Source organism: Amyelois transitella, chromosome 10, assembly GCF_032362555.1.
Source record: "Amyelois transitella isolate CPQ chromosome 10, ilAmyTran1.1, whole genome shotgun sequence".
NCBI classification, from domain to species: domain Eukaryota; kingdom Metazoa; phylum Arthropoda; class Insecta; order Lepidoptera; family Pyralidae; genus Amyelois; species Amyelois transitella.
The window spans coordinates 5096269-5121534 of NC_083513.1; the positions used below are offsets into that span (position 1 = coordinate 5096269).

General features: G+C 38.0%; 1 protein-coding gene across 1 annotated transcript; it reads right to left on the reverse strand.

The window, feature by feature from the left end:
• Positions 1–888: 888 nt before the first annotated feature.
• LOC106137654 (uncharacterized) lies at positions 889–24550 on the reverse strand. Its single transcript, XM_013338516.2, has 4 exons — positions 24209–24550; positions 22876–23052; positions 3132–3242; positions 889–1639 (listed from the first exon to the last, which is right to left on the reverse strand). The coding sequence occupies exons 1-4, from the start codon at positions 24267–24269 to the stop codon at positions 1410–1412; spliced, it is 579 nt and encodes a 192-aa protein (XP_013193970.1). The 5' UTR covers positions 24270–24550; the 3' UTR covers positions 889–1409.
• Positions 24551–25266: the final 716 nt, after the last annotated feature.

Here is a 25266-nt window from a genome sequence, read left to right on the forward strand (position 1 = left end):
AATCAACATTTCTCATTCAAAAATATGTATAATGTTAACTAACTACTAAACAAAGCTGGTTAATTTGATGAAGTATTTGTAGCTGTGATTGCATCCCATTTTATAGGCATAAACTTGTTTCCTCAACAAGATAATGAAACAGAAAAGAAATAGTCGCTAAAGAGGCAAAAGTAAAATTTAACCTGTTTTTTAGAAACGTAAATGATACTTCTAAATTTAAAGAATATCCTCAATAGACCTCTACCTTTCTTATGTATGTGAAAAATCCCGTTGATTTTATTCCCGCGAAAATTTTAAGAACTCCCCTCTCAAAATTGCCTGTTAATCTTAAAGTTCCATTCTATCTCTGTACCAATTTGTTATGTCTTTATTTTCCGTGGTCTAATAGTTTTTGAGTTTATTCTTACGAAACAACAAGACAAAGCTTTTCTCTTTATATGAAAAGACTTTCCAAAAATACAAGGCATCTCTCAATAATTCAGAGTTCTGTAGATCGCAAAGAATTTTTTTATATCTCCATATCACCCAGTATTCCAAATGATAATAATTTTACTAGTTAAGCGCTAAATATAGTTTTATATTTTTTAATTTTGTTTTCTTTATCAATGTCTTATTTATCGACCTTAAAACTGAAATTCTTATTCAACCATATAGATGAATTTCAATTTTCCTGTGATTTTATTATTTCGGTTTACATCATTAAGGGAAATATTAATAAAAAAATATTTTTAATACTGAACAATGAGTAATATCTTTGAGTTTTTTAGAGCTCTGAATTATTATTCGATGCCATAGGTATAAAAGGTAATAAATAAATTCTAACCACTTGCTGTTATAAATCTAAAACATTTTATATAGTTATAAATAACTGTTTTATTATTCTGTAAAGATAATCAATCAAAATACACCACTGCTTTTAACTGAGTTTATTCATTTGGTTTGAAAACTAATTTATGGCCACATGATACTTTGCATTTTTAAACTTAATTTAATCTCCAATTCAAATGATCATGATTATAATAAAAAAATCTTAAATATTAAAACAAGCACTATATATACAAGCTGTAGGACACTTAGTAAATTTCTATCAAACACACATTTCCATACATAGCCCAAATCTTCTTATAATTTTATTATCGTTTATGCCTGAAAGTATATCATATTTATCCCAGGTTAGGTACTTCATTTATGTTTTCCATAGTTTGAAATACTATTATTGCAATTAATTAATTTGCAAATTAACGCCAGGAACGGATTTCCTTAGGCCATTCCTGGCGTTAGAGGTTATTTCTACATGTGTATTTTAGACGTACTAGCTAATCAAACTATTAAAACTCAAGGCACTGAGTATGTACAACATTTACAAGAAGTGTTTATCTATTTTTTAATTTCTCTCTTGCATTCAGGGATTAAAGGAATATTTCGTCTACGAGTTGTTTGTCGATGAGTCGGTGGGGTTTTGGCTTGGTCTGCTTCCTTCGCCGACGGTACAGCCTTGCGTTGAGCGGGTACAACGCCGGGGATAAGGCGCATCGCACGTTGAACCACCAGTCACAAGATGCGACGCCTTGGGAGAACACCGTCCCATTTGGGCAGAGGAATGAAGCTTGCCGCCCGTCGATGTCGCAGTAATGCCACGCTGGAAAATTAAAACAAGGATATTTTAATACCATGAATGATGACTAGCTATAATAGAAACATTGTGATACAGATACACATGTATTTTGTCTTTAAGTTCCGCATTTGTCTTGCACAGCAGGGAAACTGATTCTAGCACGGTAAAAAAAGTCAAAAGGTACATGCTTAAAGAAAGTTAGCAACTCTTCACTCTGAAAGTAAATCATTAAAGGAATCGCTTATAAATTTTATTTTAAACAGTCTTAGGACAGAACAATTTGCACTGTCTTTCGACTATGAGCTCTGTTTATTGTTATTTATTCTATTGATTTTATTGTGTGTGTCTAACAAAGAAGTTGAAAAAGAAAACATTTCAATTTTAATACAAAATATTCCAAACGACATTTAATAGAATGAGAAAATCAAACAACATCTACAATCTATAACCGGAGCTCACGTTTTACATAACATTTTACTGAAGCATCTTCCGGGTGACTTTTTGTTACAATTAGCTGACCTCAGCTTCGTAAGGTCACAATGCTTAATCATCTTGACACTGCCAAGGTCTTACCACATGGCGGGTAGACTTAGACAATAGAACCATCATTTATAACACCCACGAAGTAACGTAAGAATAGCTTCTTTTCGGCACAGCAATGTGTCATTATGGCCCACGCAAAACATGCATAAATTAGGTTAAATCACTTGTAAGTGTAACATCTAGACAGGCAATAAATATCAGGCAGTTTGGTATATCAGAGTCATGTATCAGATTATTTAAATGTTATTGCAATAAGTTGCAAATAAGTAATGTGTTATTGTCATATCTAGATCACTAAGCATCATATATATATTCATCGTATCAAGATTACAAAGATTGTTTATGAATTACTTTGTACTCTCTGCTTCTGTTGAAAAGATTGAAATAAATTCTAATTCTGAAATTTTCATTCATATTACACTACAGCAGAATATTGACAAGTTTATTTATTGCAAAAATATGTTTTATAAGCTGTCAAAATTCAAGAAACTTGCATCCAGCAGACATCTTTATAAAGTTTTGAAAAAACAGGTCTATTTTGTTGACTAAATATCACACAAACATTAAAATGTGTTTATCATAATGTTTTAGTTTGAAATTGTTCATCATGTTTTAAGACATTTGTCTGTATTGATGTATTGCCAAAGCAAACACATTTTGTAACGACTCCTAATGTTTGCGTGTTCTCCGCCCACTTGAACAATATTTAAATTCTCAAATGTTGAAAAATTAATTTGAATCTACAAATGTTGCATTCATGTTTTAACACTCCAAATTATTTTACATTTTTTATGAATCTCCCCGAAATAGGAGGTGATGTTTCTAATTCTGTTGCATTAGACATCTACATAATTGAAAATCGGTCCGTAATGTATATGTTACATACATATAGTACTGATTGATGTAACAGAAAATGTTTTCGAATTACATATGGTTTTGAATATATGAAAAAGAGTAGTGTTTAAATAGTTACCTTGACAGCGCGTCTCCATATCAGCAAAGAATCCCGGGTAGGGTTGCTCGTCGCAGTAGAAGTTCGTGTACGGGACCGCGCCCAGCACGGGGTAGTCAGTGCCAGGCTTACCTGAAACACCAACGGTGGAAAGTAAGCAAAGATAAACAAATTTTTTTTTTGCTAAACATTTATTAATTAACATTAGGAATGAGGCTAGAGGAGATGTGCCCACCCCAGAATACCTTAGTTCCCATAATTATTTTTAATTTTAAAAACATAATCATCTGGTTTACAACCTAAAAAACTGTTCTAATATTCATTAAATTCAAACGCGTTGATGTCTTTTGTACTACAATCTCTCGCGCATCGCATACATACATGACTCTATCAAAAGATCCATCCTTAATGATTACTAAAAAAAAATATTTATTATTAATACTGTGGTAAGTCTTTATAAAATGTGTGTAAAATATATAATTTGGTTGTCTTATAAAATTTTAGAGAAATTTAACTGGCCGAGATACACAAATAGCATAAGTTGGCTTGTCATAAAGGAACACATTTTCCCTTTTTTTTTCTAATAATCTTAGTAACTAGTAGTGATAATTATTATTTGACAAATTAACTGATTGTTGATTAGTGATAGTAGTTACGTTACACCGTAACGACGTATTGTATCAATTGTATCTTTGTACTTAATTCTCACGACAATTAATGAAGGCGATGAATAGCAGTGTTTGGTAACTAAAATTGATTTACAATAGCCATTAAATAACAAATTGTCAACAAAATGATTAATAAACCTTAGTATCATAAAAAAATCATGAATGTAATTGATATATTTATTTCTATTTAAGAAGTTCCAATAGATCTACAGTAGTCTATTCTTATCAGTCCACAACAAATTTAACTCTCAGCTAATTTATACCATCACTTCGACATTCTAATTAAACCTTGGAGTCAAAGTGATTCCAAATTATGGTTATCAAAACGATCGCGAAGTGAAATCCTTAAGAAACCATCTACTGATTATAAGATAAGACACATTTAATGTTTGAACATAACTGATAGTTGCCAACTACAATATGATAAATGTTTGCAAACTTGTACTTGAAAACGCCCATCACATAAATACATTAATTAATTTTTATCTTGTCACTTAACATAATATCGATGTTAAGTAACTAATATATTTTCGTATTCTATAAAGGAGCTTATTATGCGATCGTTTATGCCGGCAGTTACCGCGAGATAACGAAAGTTCGCTTGCCATAACTACTTTCACTGGGTCATAAGACGACCCTTACTATGGTTTCTCTCGATCAAACATTAAATAGATACAGTTTTATTGATGCAACCAACAATATGCGTATTTATCTCAGCCATGTCATACTCATCATATCCCATCTTGATTTTGAGTACAATTATACTAAATTAAAATTAATTTATATTAACATAAAATTGACAAATTAAATTAAAGCTGACCATGTAGGTAGTTCATCAAGAAAATGTTATATTCCACTTGTGGTTACTTTGAATTAACTATTATTAATAGCCATCGACCTACAAAACCGCACCAAAATACTTGTACTTATCACACAAATTACTTTATCCACACCAGATAACGTATTATGAACATACATTTGCATACTAAATATTAAGATAAAATGAAAAAGAGCTGTTTTTAAAAATAAATGGTCATGGGCTTCAATATTATTTACAGCAAATAAACTGGAACACGTTGATTTAAATTTTTAATTATTTCTCTCTTCAAGGTTCATTGAAACTGCTAAGCCTTCGTGCCTAATCTTTGATTTGTGCAGATGGAGGACCATAAGAAAAAAACAAATATATTTTCTCCACAAGTTATTATATATAGGCAGTACTTACCTAAAGCTACATAAGAGCATTAGAAGCTAGTTATAAATATACAGGCGCATTTTAATTATAACCTACCGACGTTTAAATTATGATGCTTGTATCTCGGAAAATCGGCTTTCCTAAAAGTCAGGTAATTCAGGTCTTTGAAGTAGAATCGAGAACCACGCCTATCGTTCGTGGCTGGACCAATGCTGCGAGCAATGCAGTCACCTTTGGCCCTTATTAATTCCTAGATACTGCAATGTACCCCGCGATTGTGAACTGGCAGAATAATGGCCGCGCTGGTATTAGGTATAGAATTACGTAATCCCGATTAAATTTTTCGTGGCATCCATAATTCATTACAACCGTAACAGTTGCTTTTCTTCTGAGTACTAGTTGAGGCATTTTACCACAAAATGCCTCATCGCTGGATAAATTATCATTCTGATTGCGATGATATTTGTAAGCGAATTTAATATTAACTTTCCGAATTTCAGGCAATCTTTAATGATAATATTTGAATACTAGTAAAGAGGAATACTTTTGGCGACTAATTTTGTTGGGCTGGATTAAATTAAATATATCTTGCTCAGTGTTTCTCGTCTGATAGTTTTACCTGCTAGCTTTACAAAATCTCAGAAGTACTATTTAATATAACATCGAAAACTTTTTTATTGGCCTTGAACAAAACAACTAATGGGATGATGTCAACCGAAAATCATTTTTTATATAAAATCACGCCTTTTTCCCGGAGGGGTAGGCAGAGACTACATCTTTCCACTTGCACTTAGATATTCATTCATTTTATAGCTTATCTACAGGGCATGAGTAATTGCCCTAATATTCTTGTATAACTGTCGCAATATGCGTTTATACGTTACTCGATGGGTTAAGGGAAGTGCTTCGATCAAACCTTACGTAACTTAGCAAAACTTACATAAACTCTCAATTAAACTAAATACATTGTATATTTTAAATGAATACCTAAGTAGCAGTTTACCCATTTACTTTTTGATTAAGTAAGAAGCAAATGCGAGCAATGCATAGTTCTATCTCAGCAGACCATCATTTCTTTCATCATATAAGAGATTCCATAGCAATAAAACAAATGCGATATGTACGTACATAATTCAATTAATCTTCAAATAATTCTTCATCTTGGAGTTAATCTCGGATATGTCCTCTATCTATCTAATGATCACTATCCAGGAGTCCATAAATTATAAAATAGTGATTGACTTACGGATTTTTACTTCTTCTTTTTGGCTTTAGTCACTATGGAGAGGATGGTACCTGGGGAATGCGTTTGACCATAGACCCTGGATTGAGTGAGTCAGGTTTTTTACACGAAGCAACTCCGATCTGACCTCCGTAACCTTTGCAGGTAAACCTAACCCTATCTATCATGGTTACATATTCAGTTACCTGAATGTGTAGGTTTCCTCACGATGTTTTCCCTTACGTAAGGGATTCCGTTAGTATTCAAACTAACGTACATAATTTCGCAAATAGTCATTGGTACATGTTTGAAGTTATGTAGGTACATGGCCGAAGTGGGATTCGAACCTGAGCCGTTTTTACCGGGCACCTTACCGCTTCGATCACCGACGCTCTTACGGATTTTTACTATGTAGGATTATCAGTGCCAGAACATTCAACTTTGTTTAAATAATAAGCTTACATAACAAAGGCCTTGACCATTATGATCATATAAAGAAATGTAAACAGCAATCGTTCAGGAAATATTTACTATGCTCTAGTCGAATATCAGAGATGACTTTTGATAGAAGTGTGAATTGAAAAACTACCTATAAAAATTTAAGGTCATAAGGAATGTCGATAAGGTCAGTATATATTGACATAATAATTTGAACACAACCGATATTTATACTACCTTATTCATCTTTTAGACCGGCAATGAGAAACCTAAAGAATATATTATAATATATTTAAGTCTATTTCCCTATTCAAGGACGCTACATTTAAAATAAAAATGATATAACTGAGTGAGTCTTGTTTAAAACAGGATTGTGTTTATTACGCGGTTATAGTACTTCGAAAAACTATAATACTCGTAATAAACGATAAAACTGCGGCAATTAAATTATTCTTCTTAGACGTACGAATACCTAGGTACCATATGTATATTCTTCACGCCAGTTGCGGGCTCCAAGGGCATCGGTTACTTATGAAACGATGCAAACTGTGATTATTAACTATTGCCCTCTGTTCATTAGCATCACAATGTCTTCATACGGCGCACAACTCTAATGTAAGTACCTAGGGTTGCCAGGCGTCCGTGTATAGCTGGGCAGTCATGTTTTTTGATTGCCTGTGCGGTAAATATCTAAAGTGTCCGGCCTGTCCGGCTTTTTATATTCCGAATCGAAAACTCACGAGAGACACTCTTATAATGCCAATAAATAATGCTTTTAACAGTTATATAAGAAGAATTTAATGTAGGTAACAGGCGACCAAAAAAGAAGGTCATTCCGTCGACCGGCCTTTTTATCCCAAAATTGGACAAAAAAGGTAGTTCTGTCCGCCTATTACATATGGCGGCATGGCAACCCTAAACGTAAGTAAGCAACAATTTTTAGATAAGCAATTTTCACCTTTACTACGTATTAGTCTTCTAAAGATATTCCTACAGTTAACTAGTAACGATATTGTTGGTTATATTATTCGACTTAATTCATCCGCCTATTCATAAAAGTTTTGATATCATCCATCACACAATTTATTAATACTGTTTAGTAAGAGTCGATTATCTTCTTCCTTAATCTAAGTTAAGCTATTTAAAAGCACAAGATAGTAGAATTGATCTTGTATCTTGCGAAGATACGACATTAGAAGGTCGTATTAGGAAATTCAAGCAGCTCTCAAAATGATTAAATGCTTAAACTAACATGGTCACTATCGAATAACATAATCATCATTATGTGTACTTATATTATAAAGCTGAAGATTTTGTTTATTTGTTAGTTTGAACGCGCTAATCTCAGGAACAACTGGATCGAATTAAAAAATTCTTTTTTTAGTTAAAATACCATTTATCGAGGAAGGCTTTAGGATATATATCATCACGCTGCAATTATTAGGAGCGAAGAAATAATGGAGAATGTGAAAAAAATCGGGGAAAATTATTCATCCTTGAAGGCTTCAATGATGCCCAAAATGACTATTCCACACGGACGAAGTCGCGGGCACAGGTAGTACTTAATATATACACGTTATATTTGTTTTTCTGAGAAGGGAACTTCTTTATTTAGATCAATAATTAACTATATCTTTATGTGTACATTAATGTATATCTTCGCCAAACCGGATTTTCTGGTATTTCATCTTATGCATATTTCACGATTTTATTTAGCAGTGACCTCAGATCCACGATTATATAAAACCGGTGGAAAATTTGCATCATAGGATTAGTAGATCTTTATAACATCAATTCAAGAAAATATAATAAATATCAATACTTATCCCCCAATAAATTTCGAGGGCAATCACGAATATCCAATAGGTATAACTTACATTATCTCACGCTTAACAAAAATTGATCATGAAAATAGTAATGATCAGGATACAAATACAACGCTGTCAGACAAGCATGAAAAGAATCGAGCCGAGCAGTGAATAAAACTTGGAAATCATTCAAAAGCCCTGTCGTCCAAACACGAAAGTGCACAATGGTTGGTCGACGAATTGAATGAACATAACGCCATATTTATTAATAATAGTACGTATGACATGTATAGCCCACAAGTGGCGCAACGGCAAAGCCTGTGCTGTGGCGCAAGCGCAGTGGGTCTGCGAGCCGGCCGCTACGCTAAATAGGGACTACAAATATTTTCGAAACACCATAGGATTCCATTTCTGAGCCTAATTGGGTAAAAAAACGCTATAAGCAAAACGAAACATGCAATTCGGCCCAGCCTTTAACGTTGTAAGTATATTGAAACGACAACTTAATAGCCCGTCATATTAATAATTAATTATTGTGAAGTGAGTAAACCACGGATAAAATAACTAAAGACTTGTCAGATTGTTTTGATTTATTGATATATGTAAGAGGAGTTTACTCTTTTCTTTCTGCATTGTACGTTATGATCGTAAGGCTGAAAGAGATGACTTTTAGTTTCGAGTGTAGTTGAGATTACCTAATACTTTTGTTACCTATTATGAAATATATGTATACTTATTATGAAAAAAATAAATGGAAAAGAATAAAAAAAATGTATTTAATTTCAGCAACAAAATTTAATTTCAGTTCAACTTAAAATAACTGAGCTAAGGAAGGAAGGAGTTTTGTTATTGTCGTGCTAAATCCTCATTTAGCGGCTAGTAGCCTTGTTCAATAATAATGATTGTATGCACATTTCGCAATGTCAAATTATCGTCGGGGGAATTCACAAGCAAATGTAAATTAATGCTAAAGGCAATAATGTGAAATCATAACAATATGCGATCGCGTCGTTTTATATGCAACGAATGCATTATGTTGTAATGTATGATATTCCTTTGAATTGAATCAGTAGAATCTACTTAAGTTTTATTACTACATACTCGTAATGAAGAAAAAAAGAAGTTTATTCACACTACAAATCAATCAGTTTTTTAAACATTTAAACGTAAAGTGATTGAATTTAGTTCAAAAATGAGTTAGGTATTAATTAACAACCACACCCCTAATTGTTATTTAAGATACGTGTTCTTCATATTTCTCCAAAATGCAATAAACGAAAAGTACAAGTTTTCCTCGTGGACCAATACTAATTGTTTACAAGATGTAAATTGAAACTTCAACTTAGCGAACGCTTTAGGCCTATTAAAACGGTTATAAAGTTAGTTACCTAGTTTTATTTGATTTATAATTTGAGATGGTTTTGAATACATAATTGGCCCACCCCAAGTAAAATGACCAGAAACCAAGAAAGGAATATACGTAATAATTCTCCCTAACACCGAGTCTTTATGTACGATCGCGTTCATATCTGCAGTCATAGTTTTAAAATTCTTACGGGTTAAAATAGCGTGCACTGTGGTTCCACTAGATACACACACACATGCATATTTAAAAAGAATAAATATTCCTTCAAATGAATACGGTCTTTAATACCAATGATTACCAAGTAAAACAGTTTATTATTCTATGACATATAACATAACAAAACAGAAAGAGAGGGTAATCAACGATGTCCGAACTGGGCCCGATAATTGTCGATCGAGATATCGTCGTCTCTCATTATTTGCATAAGATTTGCCTATAGAGGGAAGCCTGCGACTGCCAGACTTATATCATTTCAATAAAGTTGAAAGTTTGTCTGCACACGACCCTAACATAGGTAGTGGTTCCTTTGAAAGTTATTGGGTAGCAATTTTATTACTTCGTTTGTGCAAGTGAGATCAAAGATATATTAGATAATCTCGCTTGCTCACACTCGCTTGTTCTAGTTACTAGCGGATTCCGAAGTTATTCAAGGAATTTCTGTCTATTAAAAAAAAAATATATTGTTACTGACAATTTTTAATGTTTCAAGGTGCCATTTGAACTAAGTAACTAACTGACTAACTAACTAACTGATATCTAAGAATTACGATACCCGTGTCTTCAAACACGGAAATCAGCAAGAAATATTAAACAAGAGGGAGCAAAATAAAACATTCAATAATTAAAATTAGTAAATTTTATTGAAACAGTTTACCTATAGTTTTGTTTACATATTGATGTATTGATGATTATATAAAGGTATACATACAGCATATTACACTAATTTACCTATCTCCTGTTATTAAGGTTACAGCTTAATTATTCGTTTTCATAAAGAAAAGATATTGAAGCTGTCCTTAAAATACTATCTAAGTAGTAGTTTTAATATAAACTGGCAGAACCTTTCACGCACTACCTATATGGACTCGATACACAGGGTAGTTGTCTTGCACAAATGATATTGCATATCATCAATCGGATAAATACACCGCACAGTTGGTAACATGGTTTCTTCCAGCACTTGCACATAATGAGCAGCTGTAGCGCGTCCTGCTATCCACATCTGTTCTCCAGGTCCAGCAGCACTCATCCAGCCCCACATATTTACAGATATGCGTCCAGACTCCATATTTGGCACAATATTTTTTCTTCATACCGAGTTGCATTTCTTCGCCATAAATGAAGCCTACCGTGTTGCGATGACGTAAATGAACTTTTTGTCCGTAAATATCGCCGTGTTCCAGTCAAAATCCAAATACTGCCGAGCAAATTCTAAATGTTTTTGCTTATTTATTTCGGATAAATACGGCTTTCTTGCTGGCTGTCTGTGGAATAGTCCCTCACGATGCAAACTCGACGAACAGTAACCACTGATGTGTCGAACTGTTCCGCAAATGTTCTGGTCGGTATGAAGCCATTATTTTCGTACTGTTCCACCATGGATCTCCGCTGTGTGGCGTGACGCTGTGTTGATTATTAGCGGACGACGGTCGCTGAGCGGTCGACTTTTTATACTACCCTCTTCTTGATGGCCCGTTACCCAACGCTTAACCGCTTGTTGTTTATTGTGTTATTTGTGTGAATGTGTGAGTGACAGCGGTGACTGCAAGCTATAAAGTTTTGCGAACTATGACTGCAATTATGAACGCGACCGTACATACATACGCAGCACATTACATAATGAAAAGAAACATGTATATGTTTACTTGACCAGCTGGTTTGATGGTCTAGTGGTAACCTGTTAAACCAGCTCCAAATAAAAGGAAGATACGAAGTAGGTACACTTGGCAAAACGTGGCCTTTGCAAATTCTAGAAATTTTTAATCACTTGTTTTAAAATTTAAACATAAAAAGTTCCAGAATGCTAACATTCAACTGAATCAATTCTGCTCTATATCTGCTGACCCCCAAAAATAATAAACCATCATACAATGATCAACTATAATTATTTAAATGCTTAAAAAATTGATTTACTGGATTTTTAACACTTAATTTCATGACCTTCTTAAAGTAATAACAATATTGTAAAATCAATTATCGCAGTAAGAATTAATAAGAGTGATCGCCAATGAAACATTTAAGTACTTCTAGCGTTTATGTATAATATATCTGACGGATATCACATCGATGTTTGACCTTTGATGCTGTTCTTTTTATTTTTCTGTTTGAAAAATATACTTGATATATAATTTTGAATTAATTTATAATTTATTTTAATATAATTTTATCATGAATACACATGAATATTTATATTTCATAAAATTACATAAAAAGATACAATAAAATACAATTAATCAATTGATTTATTGTTAAATTGACAAACTTTCTTACGCTGACAGTCAACGAGTACTTATAGGATTAAGATATATACATATATGATTATGCTTTCGCGCCTGAGGATGAGGCCTTAATCCTATAAGTACTCTATGACTGTCGGCGTAAGAAAGTTTGTCAATTTAACAATAAATCAATTGATCAATTATATTTTATTAATCACTACATAGTATAAAACAAAGTCGCTATTTTAGTCTGTTTGTCTGTATGCTTAAATCTTTAAAATTACGCAACGGATTTTGATGCGGTTTTTTGTAACAGGTAGAGTGATTCAAGAGGAAGGTTTTTATGTATAATAACATTTATAATTTTGCACCCGTGCGAAGCCGGGGCGGGTCGCTAGTTATATATATAATAGACACAATCTAGCACTAAATACGAATGTAACCCCTATTGATATTTTTATTCAAGTCCTACACATGACTGCCTTCATGTCGACCTCAGCTCGAGTGCATAATGTCACGGCGATTTGCACGAATGGACACAGTATTCGGCATAAGAAATAACGCGAATTCCTCACATACAAACAACAAATTGCAGTATTTTACACCTAACTAAGCTAAGATAAGAATACTATAAAAGAAAATAGCTATGTTAAATACCTGATTTTAGTAAGTTAAAGTACCTACGTCATAATATTGTAAATATATAAGTCTCGAATTTACTTTGGGGTGGTGGCTCTATAGATATATGATAGAATGCAAATGAACATTCAAAATAAAAACAAGCAGATTAGCTTTTACGCTAGTGTACATGTAACACTATCGTAATAGGAACCTTCATATTCGCACTTCAAATTACAACAAAAGCAAAGGGAATCTTAACCAAATTAGGTTTGGCCCAATGTACGAAGCTTAAGATACATATTAAACTCAGTACCTACATATAGTTTGAAAGGAAAAATGTGTTTTCTTAACTTATCTCCGACATAAGAGTCCAGTCAATCTCTATAATTCTCTCAGTTCAAAATGTTATTTATCTTATCTCTCATCACAGGGCATTCCGAACTGCATTTTCGACTTGTTTTCAAATTTCCACGAATGACATATGCTATTAATCTTTCATCGTTTTGTAAGCATGTAATGTGTATTTATGTTAATAATTCGTTACGACCTCAGGAGCCCGGTTACTGGGTGTGGTGCCCAAAGTGTACCGCGATAGTAACACGGCCTCGCTCACAATGCTCGATTGTTAGCACAATTAAGATCTAACTTATGTTTAAGACAAAGCCTTGAGAAATCACTTTCGGTACCATTAATCGCCTTGACGGTACCAATATGGAGTCTCAATTAAAATTTTACTGGTTATTTTAATTTAAGGATGACTCTTTTAGATATGTTTTCGTTTTTTGAGATACTTTTATGTGGAAGTATATAATACACATAGTATACAAATAAGAACAAAACGGATAACTTAACTTTATAATATCGTTTAAATGAGTTCCAGTTGCGTGAAACCTTCTTCTTTAAACAACTTCGCAGCGTGTGATTTTTGTGTGTTGGCAACAATCATAAATCAAAATAAAACAATATTATTCTAAATAACTAATCGAGTATCAGATTAAATTGCGCCACATGCAAGTATAAAAATACGTATCAAAGATATAATGTAGCCACATCAACTAGTTCTCTTACGGTATATGGTGCATGCTGTGCGATTAAATTACACAACATGATTTTATGCCATATGAGTGGTGTGCCACAGTCTATAGCCCTATATTCTATAAATATAAAAAATATAAAAATCTAAAAATATATTAAGAGGAAACTGATTGACTGACTGACATATCAACATACAACCCTAACCGCTGGGTATACCTATAGAGATTTAAAATCTAGATTCTCTATATGTGACTTAAAATCGACTATAATTTTTTACTCTTTATTCCCCGTTATTCGAAAGCCATCTCATTAGGATTTTAACAAGATTGCAGTTGTTATAGACCATACAACATCCTTGAAGGATGACGTTCCCTTGCACGATGAACGTGCGTAAAAATACAAACATCGCGAGTGAGTCATGACTAGTGAACCTGGGTAACCAGCCTCCGACTCTGAATTATCGGTTACTCGATACATTGATTAAAATTATCTCTCACGAGACTCACGACCACGACTATAGAGGGTACAGTCGAATTCGTGATTACAATTGTAGGTTATGAATTAAAAGTGCTTGGGTGCTAGTGATTGATCATTTTATGATCGCGTTAATACAGATAATCCGGCTATACACCATTCTCCTAGCGTTGGTCGGAAGATTTTAAAACATGAAATATTTTAGAGATGGAAAATTATTTAATTAAACGTGGGTTCCATTAGATATTCTTTCTTAAGTCCAATACTGAGCGCTTAAAGTTAGAAAATACCCATGGGAGGACGGTGCATAGGTATCATTATTATACATATTTTGGTGTATTTTAAAACAAAGCCTATCCCTTAGTCGCCTTTTACGACATCCATGGGAAAGAGATGGAGTGGTCCTATTCTTTTTTGTATTGGTGCCGGGAACCACACACCAAACGGCACATTCATTCATCGTCACAAAAAGGGATAGGCTTAAAAACTTGGATTTCTTCTTTTAGGCGATGGGCTAGCAACCTGTCACTATTTGAATCTCAATTCTATCATTAAGCCAAATAGCTGAATGTGGCCATTCAGTCTTTTCAAGACTGTTGGCTCTGTCTACCCCGCAAGGGATATAGACGTGACTATGTATGTATGTATGTATGTTTAAAACAAAATTAGTAACTCAACCATCAATACCTAATTTTAATGCCAGTTATTTATTTATAAAATCATCCGCGCTTACTAGGTATAGGTACATTCAAATGAAAAAAGTAAAAACGTTTTCCTAATCTACAATTCAAAGGGCAAGTCAGTATCATATCAATATATTCTTATTCAGTTGATACGAATAATTGAACACATTGTATTTGTATGTCGAAACTGTTATTATATATGAGTTTGTAATTACAATATTTTAAAGTAGTTTGTGCCTACATATATTTAATCTACTCTTAAGTAACAATGCCGAAAATATAATAAACATAAACAACGTAGGAAAAAGGTGCAAGCGGTCCTATCGCAACTTCTTTCTACCAGTAGAAGAACAAAAATTTATAGGAAATTAACAATGTTATGAAAATAAATACAGCATATAAACGACAGTGATTATAAAATAAATGCTGAGTGCACAATATAACTGACTAGTATTTTAATTTAAAAAAAACTCATCTTGTAAGATGGTAAACAAAGAAAAATTGCTTTATAATGAGCCGAGGCCGCAGCCCATCTGCCTGCTTTAATAACGTCCGCAAAATGCTTTGTGGTTTTGCGATCTTTGTAATATCGTCTATGTTTTATGAAAATATCAATTTAACTAAAAGAATTTCAAGGTTAAAAAACATAAACCAACATACATATATATGTACATATAATCACATCTATATCCCTTGCGGGGTAAACAGAGCGAACAGTCTTAAAAAGACTGATAGGCCAAGATCAGCTGTTTGGCTTAATGATAGAATTGAGATTCAAATAGTGTCAGGTTGCTAGCCTGTCACCTAAAAGAAGAATCCTAAGTTTATAAGATACTCGCCTTTTACGACATCCACGGGGAAAAAGATGGAGTGGTCCTATTCTTTTTTCTATTGGTGCCGGGAACCACACGGCAAATACTTCTTCCTTTTAGCGTTAGTACTGGTAACATTCTGACCTCTTTGTAGATAAGCCCAGGATGAGATTTTTTTACCATGCCATGACCTGAATTGGGTATGTCAGGTTTTACCCATATTATGTTCTTAATATATAAAAGAGTATATAGTTCATAACATATATATATGAATGTGGATGAAGCAAAGAAAGTATGCAGGGATCGTGGCAAGTGGAAAGAGGTAGTCTCTGCCTACCCCTCCGGGAAAGAGGCGTGAGTTTATGTATGTATCATCACTACATAGTATAAAACAAAGTCGCCCATTTTGTCTGTAGTCCCTTCGTATGCATAAAACTTTAAAACTACGCAACGGATTTTGATGCGGTTTTCACTAATAGAAAGAGTATTTTCTCCGACAGGTTTTTATATATAATTGAAATACATTGAAACTATATTAGCTGAGTTATAGCGATTTATGTCCAAGAAGTCAGAAAAAAAATCTAATTGAAGATTGCATTTGTGCGTGCGCCGCTTATACCGTTGGATACAAGTAAGAACAATGTATAGCAAAAACATTGGTCTTTATTAGTTCTACAAAAAAGTCCGCGATGACATATATCCAGCTTTTTTATTTAAGTCACAAAAACTACTTTTCTGTATTAAAAAAACATTTAATTCGTTGGGTGATGTTTAACTGGTGATATAACCAATAATACATATATCCTTATCAAAATAAGTAAGTTCATCATCACGAGCATTTAATTTAGATTATTTTTGCAGTTTACAGTGTGTTATTTAGACATATAGTTTAGGAGATATCACGATATTAGTATTGCGGCACGGTACGGGCCGGCCGCGGCGGCGGGGGCAGCGTCCCTATAAATAGCGTAGGGGGGGCGATCAAAGAGTCGTTGCGGGGAAACGACAAAGGAAGAAGAATAGATCCGCGACTAACCCGGCAAAGTCGCAGAAAGTGTCAAGCGCCCCAAAGCGCAAGACCCCTGCCCCCTCCCAAGGCCCCTCAGGCCCCTCTCCCTCCTCCAACGCGCCGAAGCCAAAGGCGCCTCCACCCATAATCATTCACGACTCAAAAATCTGGGAGTCGTTGTCTAAGTCTCTGGCTTCTAGCCAGATCAATTATACCAAGGCGCAGAGATGCGCCCTCGGTATAAGAGTAACCACTCAATTTCTCGCCGACTACAAGGCGATCACTAGAACACTCAACGAGCGCCAGATCTCCTGGCACTCATTCACCCTCGAGGACGAGAGAGTCCTCCGCGCAGTCATCAAGCGCATCCCCGCCGAAATCTCCACGGACTTCATCCGGGAGTCACTGACGGCCCAGTCCCTCCCCGTCCGGGAAGTCCACCGGATGTTTAAGGGGAAGAACCCACGGGTACCATACGACATGGTACTCGTCGTCCTGGACCTCTCCCCGGAAGGGAAGAAAATTTTCCAAGTCAAACAGGTGGCCGGCCTCTCTGGCTGCCTAGTAGAACCCCCCCGCCGCAGAGGAGTAATTGGGCAGTGTCACAACTGCCAAAATTACGGCCACTCGGCGCGGAACTGCCACGCGCGGCCGAGGTGCGTTAAGTGCCTAGGCGATCACTCCACTACGGAGTGCAAGCGCACCCGCGACGCTCCGGGAGAACCGGCTTGCGTTCTCTGCGGGGCCAACGGACACCCTGCCAACTGGCGCGGTTGCCCGAAAGCCCCCAGAACAAAGCCGGCCCCACCCGGAGCTAGCAACTCCCGCAGGCCCCAAGCCTCCCCCCCTGCAGTCGGCAATCAAGCCGACTTCCCAGCCCTAAGGCAGAAACCCTCTGTTTCTGCCAACCTAAGCCAAGCCCCTCAGGCAAGGCAAAACTATGCCGCCGCATTAAGCGGCGGCTCCCCTCCATCCCGCCAGCCCGTTCCGGCTCCTGGCCCTATCCCTGCCCCTAGTAGAAAGGCGGCCCCAAAGCCCCCGAGCCCCCGCAACGCAACCTCCGAGGAAGCGGTCGACATCTGTATGGACGTGCTCGACTCAATCGACCTGGACATGGTCGAAGAGATCGGCCACGCCCTCATCCAAGCCGGTAACGATTGGAAAGCCCGACTTCGGGTGATCCGTCACTACCGGAACGAGATCGATAGGATCTCTAGGGTCCAAATCCCCAGTCACCTCCTCCCTCAGCAACCGTAATGGGTAGTACGAATCTGAGGCACAAACCCCGCTCGCTGACGCTGGCTTTCTTCAACGCCAACGGCAAAATGTTAGACCAGAGGACCGAGATCTCCCGGTACCTCACCCAACACCAGGTCGACATTCTCCTTGTGCAGGAAACATTCTTAAAACCTTCCATCCGAAACCCGCGCATCTCTAACTACAACATCATTAGAGACGATAGATTAGATACCGCCAGAGGCGGGACTCTAATTTATTATAAGCGCTCCCTGCACTGTGTGCGCCTGGACCCACCCTCTCTCACAAACATGGAGTGCTCGCTCATGAGGATAGCGATGTCTGGGCATTCCCCGATCGTTATTGCCTCAGTCTACCTCAGCCCAAACCGCTCATTGCTGCGGAGTGATCTCGAAACCTTGTTATCCATAGGTAATGCCACCATACTAGCTGGTGATTTCAACAGCAAGCATACCAGATGGAACTCCCTCACCAACTCCACAAACGGAGAAATACTAACTCAACTCGAGGAGTCTCTGGACTTTGACGTAATAGCCCCACTAGCCCCGACCCGGTACCCCGGTGTAGTCGACCAAAACCCCAGTGTCCTTGACTTTGCAATCCTAAAGAACATCACCCTTCAGGTGTGCTCTATAGAGGTGCACTCAGAGCTTCACTCTGACCACAGACCTGTCCTCCTCCAGTTAGGTGAGGCCGACAATGGCCGTTCAGCGCACACAAGGACGGTAACGGACTGGAAGAAACTCGCAAGAGTCCTCGACCAACCGTCGCCTGACTTGGATGCGATCCCCGACCGCATATCTTCGCCCTCCGAGGCAGACCTTGCGATCTCGGCGGTCACAAGTCGCTTGCGATCAGCCGTTAACGACTGCTCCAGGCAGGTCCCATCCATGGATCCAACCCATAGATTCGAACTGCCGGAGGACGCGCGCGCCTTGTTGACAGCCAAGAACGCCGCCCAAAGACGCTACGATCTCTACCCCACCGAAGAGGCCCGCTCGACCATGCGCCGTCTCCAACGTCAAGTTGGGGAGCGCATGCGAGAGCTCAGGGACGAACGGTGGGGTAACTTCCTCTCCGAGATCAGACCCTCCCACGTCGCCTACTGGCGCGTCGCCCGATCTCTACGATGCGATCAAATCGCGTCGACACCCCCTCTCACCCGCCCCGACGGCTCCATCGCTTTCGATGACGACGAAAAAGCTGAATGCCTAGCAGACAGCCTGGAGAGCCAATGCTCTCCTAGTCTCGAGCCAGTAGACCCGATACACGAGCAAGAGGTGGAGTCGCACGTCGCGAGCGTAATCTCCGAGGCGTCGATCCCGCCTACCATCCCGCTCGCCCCCACCACCTTAGAAGAGGTCCAATCCATCATTAAGTCCCTCAAGATCCGGAAGGCCCCTGGGGCCGACGGAGTCTCAAACAGCGTGCTCAAACGCCTCCCCGAAACCTTATTACTGCTGCTGGTATGCATCTTCAATGCTTGCCTAGCTAACTGCACCTTCCCTAACGCCTGGAAACAAGCGACAGTAATAGGAATCCCCAAGCCCGGAAAGGACCTCAAAAACCCAGTTTCATATCGGCCAATCAGCCTTCTCAGCTGCATAGGCAAGATATATGAGAGGATCTTAGCGATCCGACTCAGGGACTACACCGACTCCCTCGACCTCCTCCCAAACGAGCAGATGGGCTTTCGCGCTAAACACTCCTGCGCCAACCAACTGCACCGCATCACAGAGCACATCCTCAGAAACCGCCCTCGCGGCCGGCAGACGGGGGCGCTCTTCTTCGACGTAGCGAAGGCGTTCGACAAAGTCTGGCACGCCGGCTTGATCGCCAAGCTGGCCAACCTACAACTGCCAGACAGTCTCGTGCGCATCATCAGAGACTTTTTGTCGAATCGCACTTTTCGCTATAGAGTGGAAGGCTGCCTCTCGAGCCCCCATCCCATAAAAGCCGGAGTCCCTCAAGGCTCAGTGCTATCCCCCATCCTGTACGCCCTGTACACCAACGACGTCCCCAAAATTCCCCAAGTGGAACTCGCTCTATTCGCCGATGACACGGCCCTCTTCACCTCCGACACACGACGTGAAACCATTTCCAAACGACTCCAGCTAGCTGCTAACGCACTTGGGGAGTGGTTTAGGAAATGGAGGATCGAAGTGAACCCCGAAAAGAGTACGGCAGTATTCTTCTCCCAAGACCCCCGCGGTGCCACCAGGCCTTCAGCCTACAGCACCCGATCCCCCCTGACGCCGATATCTTTGTTTGGAAAGTCCATCCAGTGGGCCAGACAAGCCAAGTATCTGGGTGTCACCCTCGACAGTGGGATGACTTTCGGACCTCACATCCAGAAAGTCAGAAACCGAGCTGCCTTCTTCCTCGGCAGACTCACGCCCATGATAGGCAACGCAAAGATGTCGCTTAGAAATAAGTTGACTCTTTACAAGTTGTGCATCCGCCCCGTCCTGACCTACGCTAGCGTTGTATTCGCACACGCAGCCCCCTCCCACATCGAAAAACTCCAACGTATCCAAAACAGGTTCGCGCGGAGAGCCACGGGTTCGCCCCTGGGTCTTCGAACACGCGACCTGCACAGGGACTTGGAGCTCCCCACAATAGCAGACTTTCTCAAAGGCGTGTCGGAGCGCTATTTTGAAAAAGCTGCCACCCACCCCAACCCTCTGGTGGTCCAGGCCGCAGACTACACACCAAGACCAGACGCCCCGTTGCGCCGCCGACGCCCGAGGAATGTCCTCCACGATCCGGACGACCCCATCACGGTTGCCAACCGCCCCCCCGATAACCCTGCGCCCGCCAGGAGGCAAGGTTATCGATACCGTCCCCATCGCGCCCACCGGAACAGGGCGCGAAGAAGTAGGAACAGTAGCTCTTTTACCAGGTACCGCAATGTACCAGGGCGCTTCACGCCGACACGTTAGGCCCCTAAGGCAGGCTAGTCAAGATTAGAACCCATAAGGTTGAGCGTTGCATCCGCTCGCGAGTTTGCATTGCTCGCATTGCTCAAAGGCAAAGTCCAAGGCCGAGGTTCGTCCCAACTGGGAGCCCCTTGCGCGCTTTTGCCGAAAAGGCTGTTAGGAGGAGCGTCAAGCCCTCGCCTAAAAATGTCCCGCTGTAATAGTGAATGCCCCTCAGGCAAACTATGTTCTCATAGTCAAAAAAAAAAAAAAAAAAAAAAAAAAAAAAAAAAAAAAAAAAAAAACGATCAAAGAAGAGTCACAGAAACCAAAAAACATTTTAATATTTTAAACGCGGTTAAGGGAAAGAGAAGTTATTGTGAATTGAAAATTAGTATCCAATATGTGTTGGTGCGTTGACTGTATTTGTCGAAGTAGCGGGATACACGCAAACGAAGTTGCGCGGGTCAGCTAGTGTATATATGTACTTTTATATAAAAGAGAATACTGACTGGTTGACAGACATATCAACGCATAGCCCAAACCGCTGCAATGTCTAGAGATTTGAAATTTGACAACAAGCCTGGTCTAGGGCACATAATGTAAGAGAAGATTTCCCAAAATCACTCGGATACAGGAATTAACGGGATTTTATACTCACTCTTCTATTTTTTAGTGTTCAAAGTTACTCTATACCTCAGAATTTAAATAAACAGACTACACATTTGTAACTCATGAGTCAGGAATAGGCTATTTGACAAAGTTCTAAAAAATATCTTAGGGTATTTATTTGTTTATAAGAAGCCCTACAAAAATACTTTTCTGCCTTTATTACAGCTATTTTATTAAAAAATCGAAAAAGAAAATGAAATATTCAAATATGCCGCCAAAACGCGACTTTTAGCAATATGGCGGCCATGGCATGCTGTGATGTAAATTTCGTGTAAATATCATACAAAGCTTGTTGGTGTTTCGAAAAGTTTTGATTTTCTCTTGTTTTATTTAACTTGTGCCACGTCATATGTGTGAAAATTATTAAAATGAGTTCCTATAAATGTTGTGCAGTGCCTCAATGCACTAATACAACAATAAAATCTCCTACGAAACTGTTTTTTTCTATGCCGATGGATTTGAATATTCGCAAGAAGTGGTTTCAGATCATGATCTAAGATCAGTGGTTACCAAGATATACTTATATTGATGTTTTCACATTCCTCAGTTCGGCAGCATAGAAATCTGGATTGTCTTTGAAGAAGACGCCAACCATTATTGCGTTCACTTTTGGTAGGTTTCGACTGTCAGCTTTCGCGGAATTGGTTTCCATTATTAAATACCTATGTTATCTGAGTAATCCTGAGCGATCAAACACTTATAAAATCTTGAAAAATAATAGCGAACACTAAGGAACGGTACGATCCACAGTCTGTTTATGGATAATTGACGTCATAATAGAAATAGCCAATCACGTTCGTTTTTAGTCACGTGACAGCTGCATATAAAAACCTAATTTTCTGAGACGGATTTTGTTTAAATAATGCAATATTTTTATCTCGCGTTATTACAAATCGCTCCAAAAAAATAATATTAAGACTGATGACATAAAAGAAATGTATATTTTTAATACAGTCAAATAGCCTATTAGCAGGTACTGTGGTTCATGTGTTGTTGATTACAAAAATAGGTGACACCTGCAAGATATATTTGGAATGACAAACATTCAACCATACAGTTTCATTGCACGAATACCTTCGCGTCGCCAAACAGGTTAGTAAGCCCTACGGACGTCCGTTTTAAACGTAATTTAAAAACGGCCTTACTCACCCGGTATGGCCATGCCAAGTTCAAGGTATTCCTTGACTGAGGGACTGAGGAAGGCGTGGGGAGCGGGGGCGGCGTCTTCCTCGGGCTCTGGAGCATCCAGGGCTTGCGCGGGCTCCCTAGCGACTGATGAACTGTCCGCGCGAACCCTCTTTATTCGAGCACCTTCTTCGGAACATCCTAAAATTAACAAAGAACATTCTAAGAGACATAGTTATTGAAAAATGTACTTTTCTGATATCCTTATATTTTTACCAGTAAAGGTAATTTGCATTTCCATATCATATTCATATACAAATATATTATACTTTTACTTTTGCGCACTGGTTCGCTACAATTGCGCAAAGATTTTTTACACCATCATAATGAATCATTATTTTAACAAGGCGCGTTGAAATCTTTTACTCAAACGTACTTACTATAACTTAACTAGCAAGAAAACTTTTGTGTTGTTACACAGAAACAACATGCCCACAAAATAAGAGACATTGAAAACTTCCAACGTTGCTTTGGCAAGTTGTTTACGTATCATTCTAACAAAACTCTTCAAGCTTTTTTGAATAAATCCTTATCTTTAAGATATCTACGTACTTATTTGTATCAAATTCCGGTAAGTAATGAAACGGTTACAAGAAGTGTTAAGTACTTTTCGATTAACGACGTAACCTGTTCTATTTCTACAGTCATAATGATATACAAGTTAGTTACTTGAGTACGGTGAACGAGTGGTTAATGTATCCAAATAGTAATCAATGATAATGTCAATGACTTTTTCTTGAGTTACAAAATAAGTATTTTGAACGCTAACCGACGCTTTTACGGTTAAAGAAAACTTCGTCACGTTTAGGTTCTAAATAGTCCAAGCTTGTTCTGTTTTTTACAAATAATGTGGGTTCACAGGTCAGCTGGCAGCTGTTACCTAATTTCCTCTTTCTTGCAGTGTAGGAAGTATGCAGAGATCGTGGCAAGTGGAAAGAGGTAGTCTCTGCCCGAAGGGGTCTCCGGGGAAGAGGCGTGATTTTATGTATGTATGTAGTATGTATGTAGTAGTCATAGGTTTACTGCACTTTTCCCACGGACGATGCGTTCGGGCAAAAGTCAGAAGGCTTTATCCTTTTAGGGGTATATAGAATCAATAATCACAAGTTTGGCTGAATGGCTTTATGATAGAATTGAACTTTACAATGTTCACCAAAAGCCTAAAAGAAGAATCCTTAAAAGCTTCTACATGAGGAATGCTATCATGAAAATAATTCCTTGATAAGTCTCAAGGAATATATACTTTTAAAAAATACATGCATATTATGAAATAGTTACTAATAAAAACAATAATTACCTGTGATTGTAAAATAAGATATCAACACTGCTGACAATACACTCAGAACTCTTCCCTTCATCTTGATGGCCAAGTACCGCTACATTCAAATCACAGAACAGTTCAAAAACACATATTCAATTGAACTGTGTCACAATGACTTCAGGCGGCATTGGAGTCAGCTGAAGGTCTCAGAAAAGGATTGACTTATTGTGAAACGTGGCTTATGTGTTATGGCTTTCTTGTTGATAATGATAAAGTTACCGGTCGCGAAAGAGTTACGCAACTAAATACAACGGTCGTGCGCAGCCGCAGACAGCTGAACGCGCAATGTTCACATCGCCTTTGCTATACCGTCTAGGTACTTAATCCGAGACCCAAAGCTGAGCCTGACCTCCAAATAATTAACTTTTTGACGGTCTTCTTTCTTGCCTTATAGCTGATACTGAGCTATAGATTCAGAATGACACAGTCCGTTACTGAAAACTAGCTAAAAACATAAAAAAAAACATAATTTTGACTAAAGATTATTGGTAGACATCAAAATGGTATATACCTATTATTGGTTGTTATTAGTACTGTCATAACATATAGGGGGCTTCACTCCCGTGGGAATCCCGGGATAAAAAGGACTTATTATGTTATTCCAGGTAGATTTTGCGTTGAAGAGTAACAAACATACATCCACACATCCTTACAACTTTCGCATTTATAATATTCGTAGGGTAAGATTGGGTTTAATAAACTAAAAATTGATTACACAGTTTTTGATTGGCGCAAAGCCTAAATCTTGCATATATGCTCCAATCCGTAAAATCTTTGCTTGCGCGATTTAGACTTTTCGCTATTTTTGACTGATAGCGTCGCGTGATTGGTTGTTGTGACTTGTGGCATAGAGATGTCGCCACAATCGTTTTATTTTAAACTAGCAACCCGTCCCGGCTTCACACGGATATTTTGTAAAAGTTTGCGATGATTGACAGTAAATTAAAGTAACTTATATTTGTGTACCTCTAACTAAATAACAATTAAAATATACTACAAAGTGAAAGAACTAAATAACTCTTAATTTATTTTGA